Source organism: Zootoca vivipara, chromosome 10 (assembly GCF_963506605.1).
Source record: "Zootoca vivipara chromosome 10, rZooViv1.1, whole genome shotgun sequence".
NCBI lineage: Eukaryota > Metazoa > Chordata > Lepidosauria > Squamata > Lacertidae > Zootoca > Zootoca vivipara.
Window position 1 is genome coordinate 797900 of NC_083285.1, and position 15997 is coordinate 813896.

Here is a 15997-nt window from a genome sequence, read left to right on the forward strand (position 1 = left end):
TGGAAGAAATATCAACAACCTCAGATATGCAGATGACGCAACCTTGATGGCAGAAAGTGAGGAATTAAAGAACCTTTTAATGAGGGTGAAAGAGGAGAGTGCAAAATATGGTCTGAAGTTCAACATCAAAAAAACCAAGTTCATGGCCACTCATCCCATCACCTCCTGGCAAGTAGAAGGGGAAGAAATGGAGGCAGTGAGAGATTTTACTATCCTGGGCTCCATGATCACTGCAGATGGTGACAGCAGTCACGAAATTAAAAGACGCCTGCTTCTCGGGAGAAAAGCAAGGACAAACCTAGACAGCATCTTTAAAAGCAGAGACATCACCTTGCCGACAAAGGTCCGTATAGTTAAAGCTATGGTTTCCCCAGTAGTGATGTATGGAAGTGAGAGCTGGACCATAAAGAAGGCTGATTGCCGAAGAATTGATGCTTTTGAATTTTGGTGCTGGAGGAGACTCTTGAGAGTCCCATGGACTGCAAGAAGATCAAACCTATCCGTTCTTAAGGAAATCAGCCCTGAGTGCTCACTGGAAGGACAGATCCTGAAGCTACGGTAAGGCTCCAGTATTTTGGCCACCTCATGAGAAGAGAAGACTCCCTAGAAAAGACCCTGATGTTGGGAAAGATTGAGGGCACAAGGAGAAGGGGACAACCGAGTACGAGATGGCTAGACAGTGTTCTCAAAGATACCAACATGAGTCTGACCAAACTGTGGGAGGCAGTGGAAGACAGGAGTGCCTGGCGTGCTCTGGTCCATGGGGTCACGAAGAGTTGGACACGACTGAACGACTAAACAACAACAACAACAACTCCAGTCCCGCCATATGAGACAGCAAACTATACAATTAGTGTTAACAGGAACCAGAGCCATAGTATTTTTTCCTCCGTTAGGACCATTATTTGCAAATCTCCACCGTATCTGATCTGGAATACCCCTCCACCCAAAATCAGGAACCTGCTCAGAACAAGGGTTAAAATACTTTAAATGTATGGAAGAGATTTCATCTATTCTGAAATTTGTCTTGCATCCTGCAGTCTTAAAGGGCAGAAAAGCACAACAAAGAGCTGCAGACACTCACGGTGCTAGTTCACTCCTAAATCTAAGCCAAACCATCATTCTGTGCAAAAGCAAAAGTAGGTGAGTTCCTGGAGAGATCATTGCAGCTGCTATGCCCTTCTGCTGGCCTTTCTGCTGCCATCCAAACCCAACCTCCTTCAGACAAATCCTGAGCTGTAAACCATAGAGAGAGCCTTGGTTAAGGTTTATGGTTTGTCTGGAGCAAGAGAAATCACATGCCTGGGTTCACACTACAGAGGGGGAAGAAATTCAGTTCAGGTCTCATTTGAAGCTAAGTCGATGAAAATCCAGACTTTCCGAAAGAATTTGCAAACTGAAGCACAGCCGTCCTTCAAAAGCTTTTCGTGCATGCCCATGAAAGCTTACACTCAGAAGAAACTTAATTGGTCTCTAAGGTGCTACTGGACAATTTATTTATTTCAGCTGTGTCAGATCAACACGGCTACCTACCTGAATCTTGTTTTTGCGTGGACAGGCAGAGTCCCCCAAACCCCCAAGCGACCCCCTGAGCGGAATAAAGATGCAAGACAATGTGCTATGGGATTCAAATTGGCCGGGGTTCTGGGAGGCTTCGGGGTTATCCACATGTATGGGGGTTGGGGCTGGCTCTGAAGAACCAATGTCTAAGCAGAGAGAGCCCACCCCCTGTTCGCCCCACTGGAAGGGGGAAGCGATGACGCCTATTGGTATGGTCAACGCTTCCCCCAATACCACAAGGGGGTGAGGTCTCCGCCTCATGCCCCTCCCTCTAGGAAAGTCGCCAAAGAATTCTGCCCAAGGCCTGAAACCGCCAAAGTTGTGACGTATTACTACGGGAAAGGCTAAACCTGCCAATGCAGGAAAATTCATTTCCGGCCCTTCAACAGCGACCTTGACATAGCAGCGCCTGTGTACCTGTGGAAAAAAGGTTAACCTGCAAAAGAAACTTGAATGAGGGTGTGGAGGGTGGGAGAAGCTCTGGAAGCAACTGGTGCTTGGAGGTAAGATTCAAATTCTATTGTGTGAGCTGGAAAGTCCCTCCCCTTACCTGGCCATCCCCTGGCAACACCTCCCCAGGCAGGATTGGATGCTAGGCTGGGGTAGGCGGAGACCCCCTGGCATCCTACCTGGGAAGGCGGTGCCAGCCCCAAACTACCAGGGATCAGGGGGCTGCGCGCGACCATGCAAAGGTCGCCCCCCCCGTTTGATGTGTGGAGCGGTCATTTCAGATTCTTGAGTGACTAAAGCTTTTGATTCATTATGGTTCTGTGAGAAATCAGAGAGGAACATAATGAACTTGTCCTGTGCTCAGCCAGCTTCCATTCCTAAAAAGCATGCATTACTGAAAAGAAGCAAAGACTGAAAGAGGCGCTTAGAAGCAGCATATTTCAATGAGTGAACTTTGAAGTTCTTGGAACAGCATGCCACCTCTTGATCTTCACTTCCTCTGCTTTGAATATTCATGTTTTCTACAAATTCGCTTGAGGAGAGCTGATCAAAATACAAATTACTACCTCTCAGAATGGGAATTTCTGGAACCCAGTGGATGGATGGGTCCGGAGCCAAACAAGGGACTTCCACAGAGCAGGAAAGATGAGGGTGCTGAAAGGATGAAACACTTGCTCCTGCCATTTCTCCATCCTAAATCCCCCTACACACCTGGAGCATCTTTGCTTTTGCTTTTGGTCCTTCCTTCCTTCCTTCCTTCCTTCCTTCCTTCCTTCCTTCCTTCCTTCCTTCCTTCCTTCCTGGAGTGTACCAAGGGGGGTGCTGTGGGTGCGGCTGCCCTGGGTGTCCCCACTGAGGGGGTGACAAAATGGTGGGTGGCACTTACTGCAGGGCCTGCAGTGTGCCCGAGTCACACATCTCTCCTGGGAGTGATGCGGTGGCTTGAGCGCCCACAGGCTCCGCGCTGCCCTAAACCATCCTCCCGTTGCCTCCCCCTCAGCATAGGGCAGCTGAGTGGGAGGAGGGAGGCAGACTCCAAAGGCCCTGTGGAGCGTCCTGCCCCAGCTTGCCCTGCCCCACAGGAGGCTGGCCCCAGGCACCCGATCGGCTTGCTCTGCCGCTCCTTCCTTCCTTCCTTCTTTCCTTCCTGCAGTTCTATTTTTCACGGGTGTCTTTGATAGCTGAACAATTATTCCAGCTTTCAATTCATTGATCTAAAAGCAAGAACAGTCTTTGTGTGCCTTCCCTGCTGCCCGCTTTATTATTGCAATTACAAGCATCCTTATGTCATCTTTTTTGCTTCACTTTTTCTTTCGTATTGAGTGGAAAGATGATGAGATGCTACAGATGAAAAGAGTATCTCACACAGCATTTTATCTCCAGGGCACTTGGCCTAGGGGTTGAACCCAACCGTGCTCTCAGCTATATGTTGACAAATGCATATGGCTAAGAGAAAAAGAGATGAGGCAGAGAATTTTAATGAATTTTAGGCTGGTGTTACTAATGACCTTTTCAGAAGACCTTTGCAGGCTTTTTTCCACCTTCAGTCTCTCCATGGGTCGGTTCTCCTGCCTTTAAGCAAAGAAATAATACATCCACGGCCCTCTTCTGTTCCTGAACTGATTCAGTGGAGCAAAATATTGGGAAGGGAAATAATGTGTCGCAGTGCTCCCTGACCTCTCTCTTCAAGGGCAGAAGGATTTGCAAATGGGAAGGAGAGTGTGCAACTTACATGCTCCAGACAGACTGTGTCGGTTGCATGCTGTGTGCACCCCAAGCATCCTAAGATTGCCAGGTCTCAGAGGTTTACTTGCAATTCAAGAGTTCAGCATCCCCCTTAGGGGCTCTGGAGGGAGTACTAAAAAATCATAACTGGTGGCTACTGATAGCCCTATTCTCCTGTGTGGTGTAATGGTTAAGAGTGGTAGACTCGTAATCTGGTGAACTGGGTTCGCGTCTCCGCTCCTCCACATGCAGCTGCTGGGTGACCTTGGGCTAGTCACACTTCTCTGAAGTCTCACAGCCTCACTCACCTCACAGAGTGTTTGTTGTGGGGGAGGAGGGGAAAGAAGATTGTTAGCTGCTTTGAGACTCCTTCGGGTAGTGATAAAGCAGGATATAAAATCCAAACTACTACCCCTTCTTCTTCTTCTTCTTCTTCTTCTTCTTCTTCTTCTTCTTCTTCTTCTTCTTCTTCTTCTTCTTCTTCTTCTTCTTCTTCTTCCATGGATTTCTATAATCTGTTTTTAATGCCATCCAAATTGGTGGCCATCAGTGCCTCTTGTAGAAGCTCGTTCCATCGTTGAACGCTGCTCTGGGTGAAGAAGGGCTTCCTTTTATCTGTCCTGAACCTTCCAACCAACAATCACCTTCATTGGATGTCCACAAGTCCTAGTTTTATGGGAGAGGAAGAAAAATTGTTCTCCATCCACTTTCTCCATGTCAGGCCTCATGTTATAACCTTCTCTCATGTCACCTCTTGTTCACATTTTCTCTAAACTATAAAAGTCCCCAAACCTGCAACTTTTCCTTGTATTGATTATTGGCATTATTGATATTGATATTGATATTGACTCCAAGTCAACCAGATGAAACAATGTAGAAAATAGTTCCTTAGCTGAGCAAACAGTCGCCAAGAATTAAGGAATTAAGAATTGTGATCAGCATCAGAACCAAGCTCACTCACAACTCCTTTCACATAGAAATCTAGGCATTCTTTTCTAGCAACCTAATTGGGAAGTGAGGCTTTTCAGTTGTTTCTGTTACTAGCCTTCTGGGAGTTAGAATCTTGTTGTTCTATTGCAAATTTCCTGATACACTTTCTGCCCCTCCCTGCACTAGCACACCCTATTTACATAGGGAGGAACTTGAGAATAGCAGCATCTAGACAGATGGCCCTATCAAGTGGCTAAGAGGTGCTGTTGTGAAATGGGAAGTTCAGAGCTGGTCTCCCCTCACTCGTGAAGTTCACAGGCTCACTAGGCAGACAAGCCGATATATCTTACGTCCCTGGCCTCTACAACTCGGGCTGTGTATCTATATTAAATGCAATGACAGATCAGAAAGGACTGTTTTGAAGAATAAGGTACATCTCCCCACATCTTTCTATAATTAACTAGCTGGCCCGGCCACACATTGCTGTGGTTCTTTCCTGTGATTCCCCCCACTCTGTCTGGACACATGACTTATCCTGACCCTCCTCCCCACACTCCTGGTTCATCCTTGTGACTGTCCCCACCCTGTCCCGACCCATGAGCTATCGAGCCCCCTCCCCCCCACCCCCGCGGTACATCCATGTGACTGGCCCCACTCTGTCCCGACCCATGAGCTATCAAGCCCCCTCCTCCCCCCACCCACCCCGCCTGAGCCCTCTGTTGTCACTGGGGAGTGTTGGCCCCTCCCCCTGTTTCTCCATACCTTGGCCCCCACCCTTGTAGAAGGAACTGTCAGCTTCTGGGTTCTATTTCCCAGCATGCACTTTTGTCTGAGCCCTCTGTTGTCCCCGGGGAGTGTTATCCCCTCCCCCCTGTATCTCCATACATCGGCCCCTGCGTATGCATCGTGAACATTTTTGTACTGTATTTAGATTACATTTTTTTTGAAATAAGAACATGAGAAGCAGAAGTTATTATTGTTTAATTTTATTTTTGGGGTTGTCATTTATTTTGGTGGGTATTGCATGATTTGGGCATTGTTGTGTGTTGTTTGGATTTTTTAAATTTGAAGTAGGTGTTTTGAATGTAGGATGTGGTTTTGTTTTTGTTTTTATTGTGATGTTTGCGATTTTTTTATTTCTCTAGTTGGGGTTGTCATTTATTTTGGTGTGTAGTGTATGATTTTGGTGTGGGTGGTTATTTTTTGGTTTTTTATTTTTGGTGCAATTTTTTGGGAATGTAGGATGGGATGTGGGAGACGCATGCAATTTTGGCTACCAAAGATAAAGAAGCAAACTGCTCAGAGCAGACTAACTCTCCCAAATCGTCCCAAGACAGTTTACAATAAAAAGTGCCCATTTCACCAAATCCGGTTCCAGTTCCCAATACAGTGATACCTCGGGTTAAGAACTTAATTCATTCTGAAGGTCCGTTCTAAACCTGAAACTGTTCTTAACCTGAAGCACCACTTTAGCTGCTGCCCCTCCACCACCGCGCAATTTCTGTTCTCATCCTGAAGCAAATTTCTTAACCCGAGGTACTATTTCTGGGTTAGCGGAGTCTGTAACCTGAAGCATCTGTAACCCAAAGCGTCTGTAACCCGAGTTACCACTGTAGTGCAATTTCCTTTCCTTTCGTTTCCTTTTAGTTGCAGGGTAGCACTATTCTCTGGTGCCATCTGCAGGCTTCCTCGCTGTCTAGCAAGGGCAGCATTTTGAGCACACCTGTTTTCATTCCTACAAGTAAGAGGAGGAAGAGAAGGAGAAGTACAAGCTGCACCTGGGGATGTCTTTACCTGCATGGGATTACCTTCCTTAATTTGCTGAAAGCTGTCCAGAGTGACTGGGGAAAACCCAGTCTGATGGGCAGTATATCAATTATTATTATTATTATTATTTATTGTTTCCTATAAGAGAAGCCCTTCTAAAACAGACCAAACACCCATTTAGTCCTGTATCCTATTTCCAGTCATGGCCTACCAGACTTTTTTGTGTTTCTCCCCAACAATTGTTATACCATCTCTAAACATTATAGTCGCTGCAGACAGCTGTTGATAGATCCATCCTTTATGAAATTTAAAAGCCATCTCTGCCATCTAAGCCAGATGTGAAGAATTCTGGGACCGGGTGCCCAGTGTGGCCCTCTCCACTTCACCTGCCTTGCTTGGCACCCTCTTTGGGTGCTTCTACCCAGCTAGAATGTAGCCTTGGCCTCTGATCATGCCATTTGCTTGGCTGGGCAGAAATATTTATTTATTGGTGGGTGTTTTTCTTTTTGTAAATCTAACAAAGAATAAAATACAATCGGGATTAAGGGGCTTTCTGAGGACAGTGGAGAGTGTGCTGTACCCCATAGGTAGGGTGTTGGTGGCAATGCTCTGTGCAAATTGGGCAGTCGAGGAGGGTCAGTTGTGTGTGTGTGTGAAAAATGTCCCTAGTTTCACCTGATGAGTGATGGGGGTTATGGGTTTAGAGTAATGTCAAATAGTCTGCAATGGCTACGCCTGGCCTTATTTGGTACTGCAGTCAAGCCACGTGCATGCATGGGACAATTTAGGCATTTTAGTTGGCAGGCATGTCTTTTGAGTTGAGGGGAGTGGGCCTGAGAAGTGGACACAGCCCCACACCAAAGACACCATATGTGAACCTGGCATAGCTGCCAAGTACCCTGTTTTCCCCGGGAAACCTCCCGTTTTTACTTACCTTTTCCTGGTGGTCCCCCGTACCACTTCGTCTCCCGTTTTTCTCCGTTATTTTCTCCTGCCGGCGGCCTTTTTTTCTGATTTGCCCTTCTATGGGCACAAAAAATGGCCGCCGGCGGCTTCAAAAGTCGCATCTACGCATGACCGGAAGTGCATAGACGCGACTTCCGGTGTCGGCGGCGGCCATTTTGGTGCCCATAGAAGGGCAAAGCGACACCGGAAGTTACGTCGACGCAACTTCCAGTGTCACACGGCTGCCGGTCCCGGATTCTGCAGTCCGGGACTTGGAAGGTAAGGAACCTGGAATGTGCACATACCAATTTGTGTGACTCATTTCATTAACAGCTATCTTTTCCATTTTTGGCAAGGATGAGAGAGTATGGATCACTCCTGATTCCATCCTTTGAGTGGGGTCAGCCACACTTGCTCCCAAGTTACGAGTCTTTTCCCCAGCACACAAAGGATGTTACTGTGAAGACAAAAGTCTGAACCAGCCTCATTCTTGAACCAGACTATGGATTTTCCTTCCTTTGAGCAGAGTCAGAAGTGCTCAGTGAAGGTGGAGGACACAGTGCAGGCAGAGTGAAACAACAAGTTTTGTCAGATCATCAGGTTCTGTGGGCTGAGCATTGCTAGCTGCTTTAACAAGGCTATAAATCAATCTTCACAGCAGAACTAGGTCCTACAATGAAGTATGGTTCTCTAAACACATTTGCAGGCCCACGTTTCATCCACTTCTCAGGAATGGGCATCAGAGGAACTTTTTAAGGATCACACAGTGGTTTTCCAAAAGGCCCAGAGGTGGCGTGAGGCTGTTGGGGGGGAGGGGAATGGGCTTTTAATTTCCTTTGTAATTAGAATTTGATTGCTAGCATAAATTATCTTGCAATGCTTCCTTCTTTTTGTGCAAGTTATTTCCCACAGTGAATAACTTCAGATTAAATGACTTATCAACCCCAAGGCATCAGTGTTTAAAATCTCAGAGTAGGTTCCTTCAGTTTGGGAATGATAAGTAAAACATAATTATGTTTCTTTTTTAAAAAAATCTATGTTGAGTTTTGATTCCTTTCCCCCCATTTTAATTAAATTGCCATAATTCCTCCCCACCCGACACACCAAAAATAAAAAAGTGTATGCAAATTGGAATGGCAGTCCGTGGAAATGAGATACAAAATTAAGATTAACTTTTCTTCCGTTCAGACTGTTGCTGCAAATGACCCTTGTGCAGAGTAGAAATAAATTTGCTCTCCACCACAAGACTGACTTTCAAAGCTTTACTTCAAAATAGCTACATATAAACATGATAAAGATACACAGTAACAATTTGTGCTTAAACAAGCAAGCAATGCTATTTGGTCTTCTTTTTTTAGTCCTTTATGCAGTTCAGTAAACTTTTCTCTCTCTGGTCCCAGAGAGAGAGATAATAAACTTGTTCATCATAACAGAACATCCCCTCCAACATTTCCTGCTGTCCTAAACCCTCAAAAGGAAACATTCAATGCCCAGCCGTTCCTTAGCATGTTTACTGTAGTTAAACTCCTAATGTAAACTTCTCTTTCTAGCATTTCAAATACAATACATTCACACACAGCATTTTATGCACATTAAGCATATATCTTTAACACAGACTGTAGTGATGGACAGATGAGCCAGACCAGAGCCTGGGGATGCAGTGCCACAGAATTCCACCAGAGGGCTGGTGCCTCTCTCTGATTGGCTGCCAAGACAGCTTAGTCAGAAGTGGGTGGAGCCAGGGAGAATAAAAGCAGAGAGAAGCCAATAGTCTAAGGGAAAGAGCAGGAGGGAGTGTTGGTTCTGGTCTGTGTGTGGAACATCCACTCTGAGGAGGAGAATACCCACAGCTAGAGAAAGGAGTCTCTGAGCTTAGATACAAAGACTGAGTATAGTATATCTTGGGAGAGTATTCAGTTAACTGTTCCCTGCAAGAACTTCATCTCCCGACAAATCATTTGTTTTACCAACTTTACTCTGCATAATAAATATTTCTTTATTTCTTCTGCCTGAGTCTTCTACTATCAAAGTTTTAAAAAGGACCCCTGACCATTAGGTCCAGTCGTGACCGACTCTGGGGTTGCGCGCTCATCTCGCATTATTGGCCGAGGGAGCCGGCGTATAGCTTCCAGGTCATGTGGCCAGCATGACAAAGCCGCTTCTGGCAAACCAGAGCAGCACATGGAAACGCCGTTTACCTTCCCGCTGTAGCGGTTCCTATTTATCTACTTGCATTTTGACGTGCTTTCGAACTGCCTTTCACACAAAAACCCAAAGTCTTCAAGAAGATAAGGGTAAGAGAAACATTGGTTGTACAAGTAACACTTGATGGATAATGTGTAAGGAAGTATCTGAAAGTCCTAAAAACTCGGCAAGGATGATCTGTTTGTCTAGAGTTGCTGAGTCCAGATAGCAGGGCTCAGTCTTGTAGCCTTGCTGTAGAGAAAGGCTAAGGGACAATATATTTTTGTAGGTGTATCCCTCACAGATGTTAATGACATGTCTAAAAATGTTATCTGAAAATGTGACCAATTCCTCAAGACAATTTTGGCTGCAGCTTAGTGGCCAAAGTGGAAAGATTGCCATTGGAAATCCATGACACCTGTGTTCTTCATTATCCATGCAAAATTCATTATTGCAAAACCTTGGATGTGTTGAGTGTGAGGGTATAAGAGAGAGAAAACAGCATACCTTCCCCAACTCAAAATTATGAGTTGAATGTGCAGAAAATGCAGTTTCTCGGGAAGCAACAGCATAGCTGAGGGAACTGTTTCTGAATCATGCTCCAGAAATGAGTAACAATTCTCCATTCTGCTGTAAAAGTAGACATAATTGGGATCAGGAGGCGTGAACACCTCTCCCATCCCTTCCTGCTGCCCCAGCTGCCACACCCATGGGATCTTCCGCTGCTCCTCCCATCACCCCAAACTTAGTGGTTAGAGCAGCAATTATGGCAGGCATGGAGAGGCCTCTTTGGTACGCCAGATGAAGCATTCTGTCCCTGAAAGACCTTGGGAGTATCCAGTTTGCTGTAGGTGAGAACTCTTAATTGGAATGTCAGGCACCTGGGACTACACGTCCCAGGGCTCCTTGCAGCCGTGATGCTGTTGTAAGTATATAGCGCTGCGTCACAGATGCAAATAGTAATCAGACCTGTAACATCCAGGATGTCTGGAGGAAGCCTGAAACGTTTATTCGGAGAGCCGTCCTACTTTGAGGCACAACACTTTGATGACTTTTTGTTGGAATACCTGAGTCTGTTTCATCAAGACAGCTAAGCTCATGCTATATGCCAGGCATCCCCAAACTTCGGCCCTCCAGATGTTTTGGACTACAATTTCAATCTTCCCCAACCACTGATCCTGTTAGCTAGGGATCATGGGAGTTGTAGGCCAAAACATCTGGAGGGCCGCAGTTTGGGGATGCCTGCTATATGCTGTTAACCATAGCTAATTCTTCATATTCTGACATGGAATGGTAATAAAAGTAGAACCAAATTATAAGTAAAAAAACGAACACTACCATAACTCTGTACAAATGATTAGAAGAAGATTATGAAAGATTATTTTTCTGCTGGTTTTAGGTTTGTTGAAGCTCTGTTGACAAAAAATGAAATTGATTGTTTATGCACACTGAAAAGAAGGGCAAATGCATAGACTAGAAACATTGTTTTCTCTCTCTTATTTCTGGCAGCTCCATTCAGTTCTTCCAAATCTGCAGACAACACTGTTAAATTTGATATTTACGGTGATGGGATAGGCCGATACAATGTCTTCAATTTCCAGCACATTGGTGGTAAATATGCCTACTTAAAGATCGGCCAGTGGGCAGAAACTTTGAGCCTCGATGTAGACTCCATCCATTGGTCCACAGATGTTGTTCCAACCGCCCAGTGCAGTGAGCCCTGCCAACCAAATGAGATGAAGAACATGCAGCCAGGAGATGTCTGCTGTTGGATCTGTATTCCCTGTGAACCTTTCGAGTACCTTGCTGATGAATTCACCTGCTCAGACTGTGGACTTGGGCAATGGCCCTCTGTGGATCTCACCAGCTGTTATGACTTACCGGAAGATTACATCAAGTGGGAAGATGCCTGGGCCATAGGGCCTGTGACTATCGCATGCCTGGGCTTTGTTTGTACTTTCCTAGTCGTGGGGGTCTTCATAAAGCACAACAACACTCCTTTGGTCAAAGCTTCAAGCCGTGAGCTTTGCTACATCCTCCTCTTTGGAGTCTTCCTCTCCTACAGCATGACCTTCTTCTTCATTGCCAAGCCCTCGCCAGCCATTTGCACCTTGCGCCGTCTGGGTCTGGGCACATCGTTTGCCACGTGCTATGCTGCCCTCCTGACAAAAACGAACTGCATTGCCAGAATATTCAATGGGGTGAAGAACGGGGCTCAGAGGCCTAAATTCATCAGCCCACGTTCTCAGGTCCTCATTTGCCTGAGCCTTATCATGGTGCAGATTGCGGTGGTGTCTGTGTGGCTGATTTTGGAGGCCCCGGGCACTCGTCGATACACCATCCCTGAGAAAAGGCAGACTGTCATACTGAAGTGCAATGTCAAGGATTCTAGTATGTTGATCTCCTTAATGTATGATGTGATCCTTGTAATCTTATGCACTGTGTATGCCTTCAAAACAAGGAAGTGCCCAGAAAACTTCAATGAAGCCAAATTTATTGGCTTTACAATGTATACGACATGCATTATTTGGCTGGCTTTTCTGCCGATCTTTTATGTGACATCAAGTGACTACAGGGTAAGTTTTCCACCACCATTTTCACCAGATCCAGTGCAATATTAAATATTCTGCTCAGATAAACCAATGAAAGTCTGCTGTTTTTATGTGTAGTAGATAGGGAGCACTGTATTGTGGAACAGGAGTCTCTCAGCCACTGCTTCTTAGGCCAGAATACACAGGATTGGTGCTTTGGGTTCAAGGATAGTGGGGGTTAACCTTTCTCCTCCCTCAACTGTGATCCAAATGAAAAATCACTCCACCACCCCGATTTCCTTCACAAGACAAACGGCAGCTTTGGGGGACAATTTTGTTGGGACTATGTTGGTGTAGGAAGAAAATTAAACTCTGCAGTTCTGAACCTGATTGGGTTCCCTTGCACTCGACAGTTGCACAACTTAAACACACTTAACATCACACAAAGTTTGGCACTTAGCATGAGAGTAAGGCCATTACATATACACAAGTAAATGCAGGAATCGTTTTGCCCAATGTGGGGCTCCAACCCATGACCCTAAGATTAAGTGTCTCATGCTCTACCGACAGAGTTGGATGTCATCTTTGTAGTGCAGGAGGGAAAGCATATATGAGATGGTAGTTGGAAGTATAAGCACTTGGGTGAAAATTTGGTCAATACTATTCTGAGGCAGCTTGGGTCTGAATATTAATGGCTCAAGGAGAAACAATAGAAAAAGTCTGTTGCTTGCAGGAAAATTTCAAGCAGGGTGTGAAGGCATTCTACTAGATTGTTCATGTTGGACTACATGAACTCTTGATCTGATCCACTGGTCTTCTGTTCCTATGTTCCAAAAGAGATTGAGTTTCTCTTCCTGTATGTCTGGAGAATAAGGCATGGCAGCATGAGTGCTGTTGTGTTCCCACCCTGCTTGTGAGTTTTCCATAGGCATCTGATTGGCCGCAGGGTAAACAGAATGCTGGACTCGAGGGGCCTCTGGTCTGATCCAGCAGATCTCGTATTGTGTTTGTATTGGGAGTTCAGAATTCATCCCCGCTGACCCTTCTGGTTTTTCTCCATGCAGGTTCAGACCACAACTATGTGCATCTCTGTAAGTCTCAGTGGCTTTGTTGTCTTGGGGTGTCTGTTTGCCCCCAAAGTGCATATTGTCCTCTTCCAGCCACAGAAGAATGTGGTCACGCACAGGCTGCATCTCAACAGGTTCAGCGTCAGCGGAACAGGAACCACTTATTCCCAAGGTAATTAAAGGTCATGGCTGCTGCCTTCAGAGCCCCCCCCCTCCCATCTGCCACTCATTCTTGCTTTCCTAATTTCTCCATCACTTGGGGGGGGGAGCAGGCAGAGACAAAAGTGGGCAGAGAAGCACATGTGAATTTTACCTTTGTGCAGGAGGCTAGTTGCTATGTGTAAGGGCATATAACACCACCACCCCCAAAAACAAAGTAAGACACTTTATTTGAGGACATTTTCCAGCCAGGGCTGGACATGCCTGGAGGAACACATTTGGTCCCAGGGGCCTACGATTTCCCTGTCATGGTTTACAGTAATTGAATTTTGAAATAAACAACGCCAAGGCAGGTGGGAAGTAGCAATTGAAACACCCAGTATTGAAACGGGGGGGGGGGTTGTTGGGTCTTTCAAATTTCAGCAGCCCCTGTGCAAGGCAAAAACTGCCCTGCCCGTCTTTCCCCTTCCGTTCTGCTCAATTCACCACATCAGAGTTGTGATGCCCTGCAGTGCCCCCTATGCCCAGCAACCAGGCCAGAGGAACCTGTTGCATTGCTCTAAATCTGCCTCTGGTTGAAAGCAAGCAATAAAAAACCAGCATTGGTTTTATTTTTACTTTTTAAAACCCCAAGTTCCAGAAATGGAACAGACACAGCTGGATTGTTTTTTTAAGACACTTATAAAGCAAAGAGCTTAGCAACCAGTTTGCTAAGAGCCACAGAAGAGGCAGGAATCCAAGGGGAGTGGCTCAGGCATCGGCATGCAGGGTGGACGAAGCACTTCACCTGCTGAATTTCTTTCTCCCTTGCAGTTGTTAACAAACAGCACCGGAGAAACAACTGGTATATGGATGTGTGAGAAAATAAGGGTATTCCCTTTATATTTTCTTTCAACCCTTACACACACACACAAAACACGTGCTCAAAGCCTGCATGATCCAGCTGATAAAAGTCCTGGATACACAATGCAAGAATTCATTGAGTTCCTTTGGACAAGCGTCACCTTCAGTTTATATCTATAAAAGCTAGGTGTATGAGGTTTAATTGGTAGATCAGTCAACTGAACCAGTGGCAGTTTGATTGAACAATTGATTTACTTACTTGCAATACTTATTTCTCACTTTTTATCCCCAAGAGGCTTTAAAAGTGGCTTGCATAAGAGTCTCACAAGAAAAGCACGCTCAAGTCTAGTTCAATAACATGTTGCCTCTAAGGTGCCTAGCAGCTCACTGGGGCAATATTTCCCTCCCTCGTCCTTGGCCTTCATCCTTCAGCTGCCATCTAGAAGCAAGGAGGGAGCGGATCTGAGCAGCTGAATGGCGCTCAGTCCATGAGGGGGACAAATCCTGCCTTGCTTGCAGTTGCCAAAGGACAACTCTCCCTGATGTCTTCTGAGGCAAGAGACTGGAGGTGAGCACCTGAACTCACCCAGCCCAAGATGGGGGCAAATATTCCTTTGACTGGGCTCTAATAAATTGAAAGCAACGGATTACTGGATTACTGGTAAAAGGCATTACATAAGCCAGAGGATTCTGAAAGTGCTGGGACTTATTTGCTAGAAATCTCTAGCCACTGCAATTCTCAGGATTCCATACTTCAGATTTATGGTATTTTTTAAACTGGCCTACATTTATTATTTGTTATTTTATTTATTGAATTTATATACCGCCCTATACCCGAAGGTCTCGGGGCTGTTCACAGAACAAAATAAGAATATAAAACCACAAAATATATAATCAAAATAAAAACAATAACCCCCCCCCAAACCCACATTTTAATTAGGATATCCTACTACCAGTATTATGCAGTCGTAATGGCTGTTTCTGTATTATCATCTGTCTGGTGTTAAGGCATTAAGTTCTACTCTTCATCATTTCAAGACCAAGGAAATAGCACTTGTATTAAAAACTCTCTGTAGCTCCTGGCAATGTTTCTCTTTCAGCCTCTGCTAATGTGTATGTACCAACTGTCTGCAATGGAAGAGAAGTTGTGGATTCCACCACCTCATCTCTGTGATCATAACAGCTGGCCCTGGCATTCCTAGATGACTGAGAAGAATTGCACATTTCTTGTGGACTCTGGAAAAAGGAACTTTTTTCAAAAATAAAAGAAGACTAGCTTTTTTTCTAGAAACAGTGTAATAAATTATTTTTGAGGATTGTACAGTATATAGTGATGTTCTTTTTAGAACAAATTTAGAGCCTTCTGTGATTAACTGTTCTAAGGGATGTTGCTGTGCCACCATGTGAGGGGAAGGTCAGTTGCCATCTTAAGTGGCTTTCTTTCTAATGAGACTTTTTTTAAATTCCTTGTTGTAATCTACTTAGACCGCATTTCTATGTTGTATATTATGGTTACATTCTGTGCAACAAATGGTTTTCACAGCTGTATTAATTAATGTAAAGTTGTCAATAATAAAAACCTGAAAAGCTTTTCAGCATAATTGCCCTTTTCCCCGCTAAGAGGTTACTAAATTTCTTCCCCAGCAGGTGTAATGATAAATCTGCCTTAACAGAGCAGTTATTTTATACAGGTTTTATTTATTATTTTATTTCAGAATTTATAAATTGTTCTACATTCAGAGGATAACCATTTTACTAACCTGGGCAATCCTTACCAGGTTACAAAGCTCTTTGTGGGTTCTTCGGGTCTGGTCTACATATTATCAAGGCTGGCCT

General features: G+C 45.0%; 1 protein-coding gene across 1 annotated transcript in view; it reads left to right on the forward strand.

Annotated features, from left to right (window-relative positions):
- Positions 1-15564, forward strand: part of GRM3 (glutamate metabotropic receptor 3) — a 32908-nt gene extending 17344 nt beyond the window's left edge. Inside the window, exons 3-5 of the mRNA XM_035127582.2 lie at positions 11071-12137; positions 13157-13331; positions 15262-15564. Of these exons, the coding sequence (XP_034983473.2) occupies positions 11071-12137; positions 13157-13331; positions 15262-15335 (1316 nt within the window). The 3' untranslated portion in view covers positions 15336-15564. The remainder of the gene's footprint in view (positions 1-11070; positions 12138-13156; positions 13332-15261) is intronic.
- Positions 15565-15997: the final 433 nt, after the last annotated feature.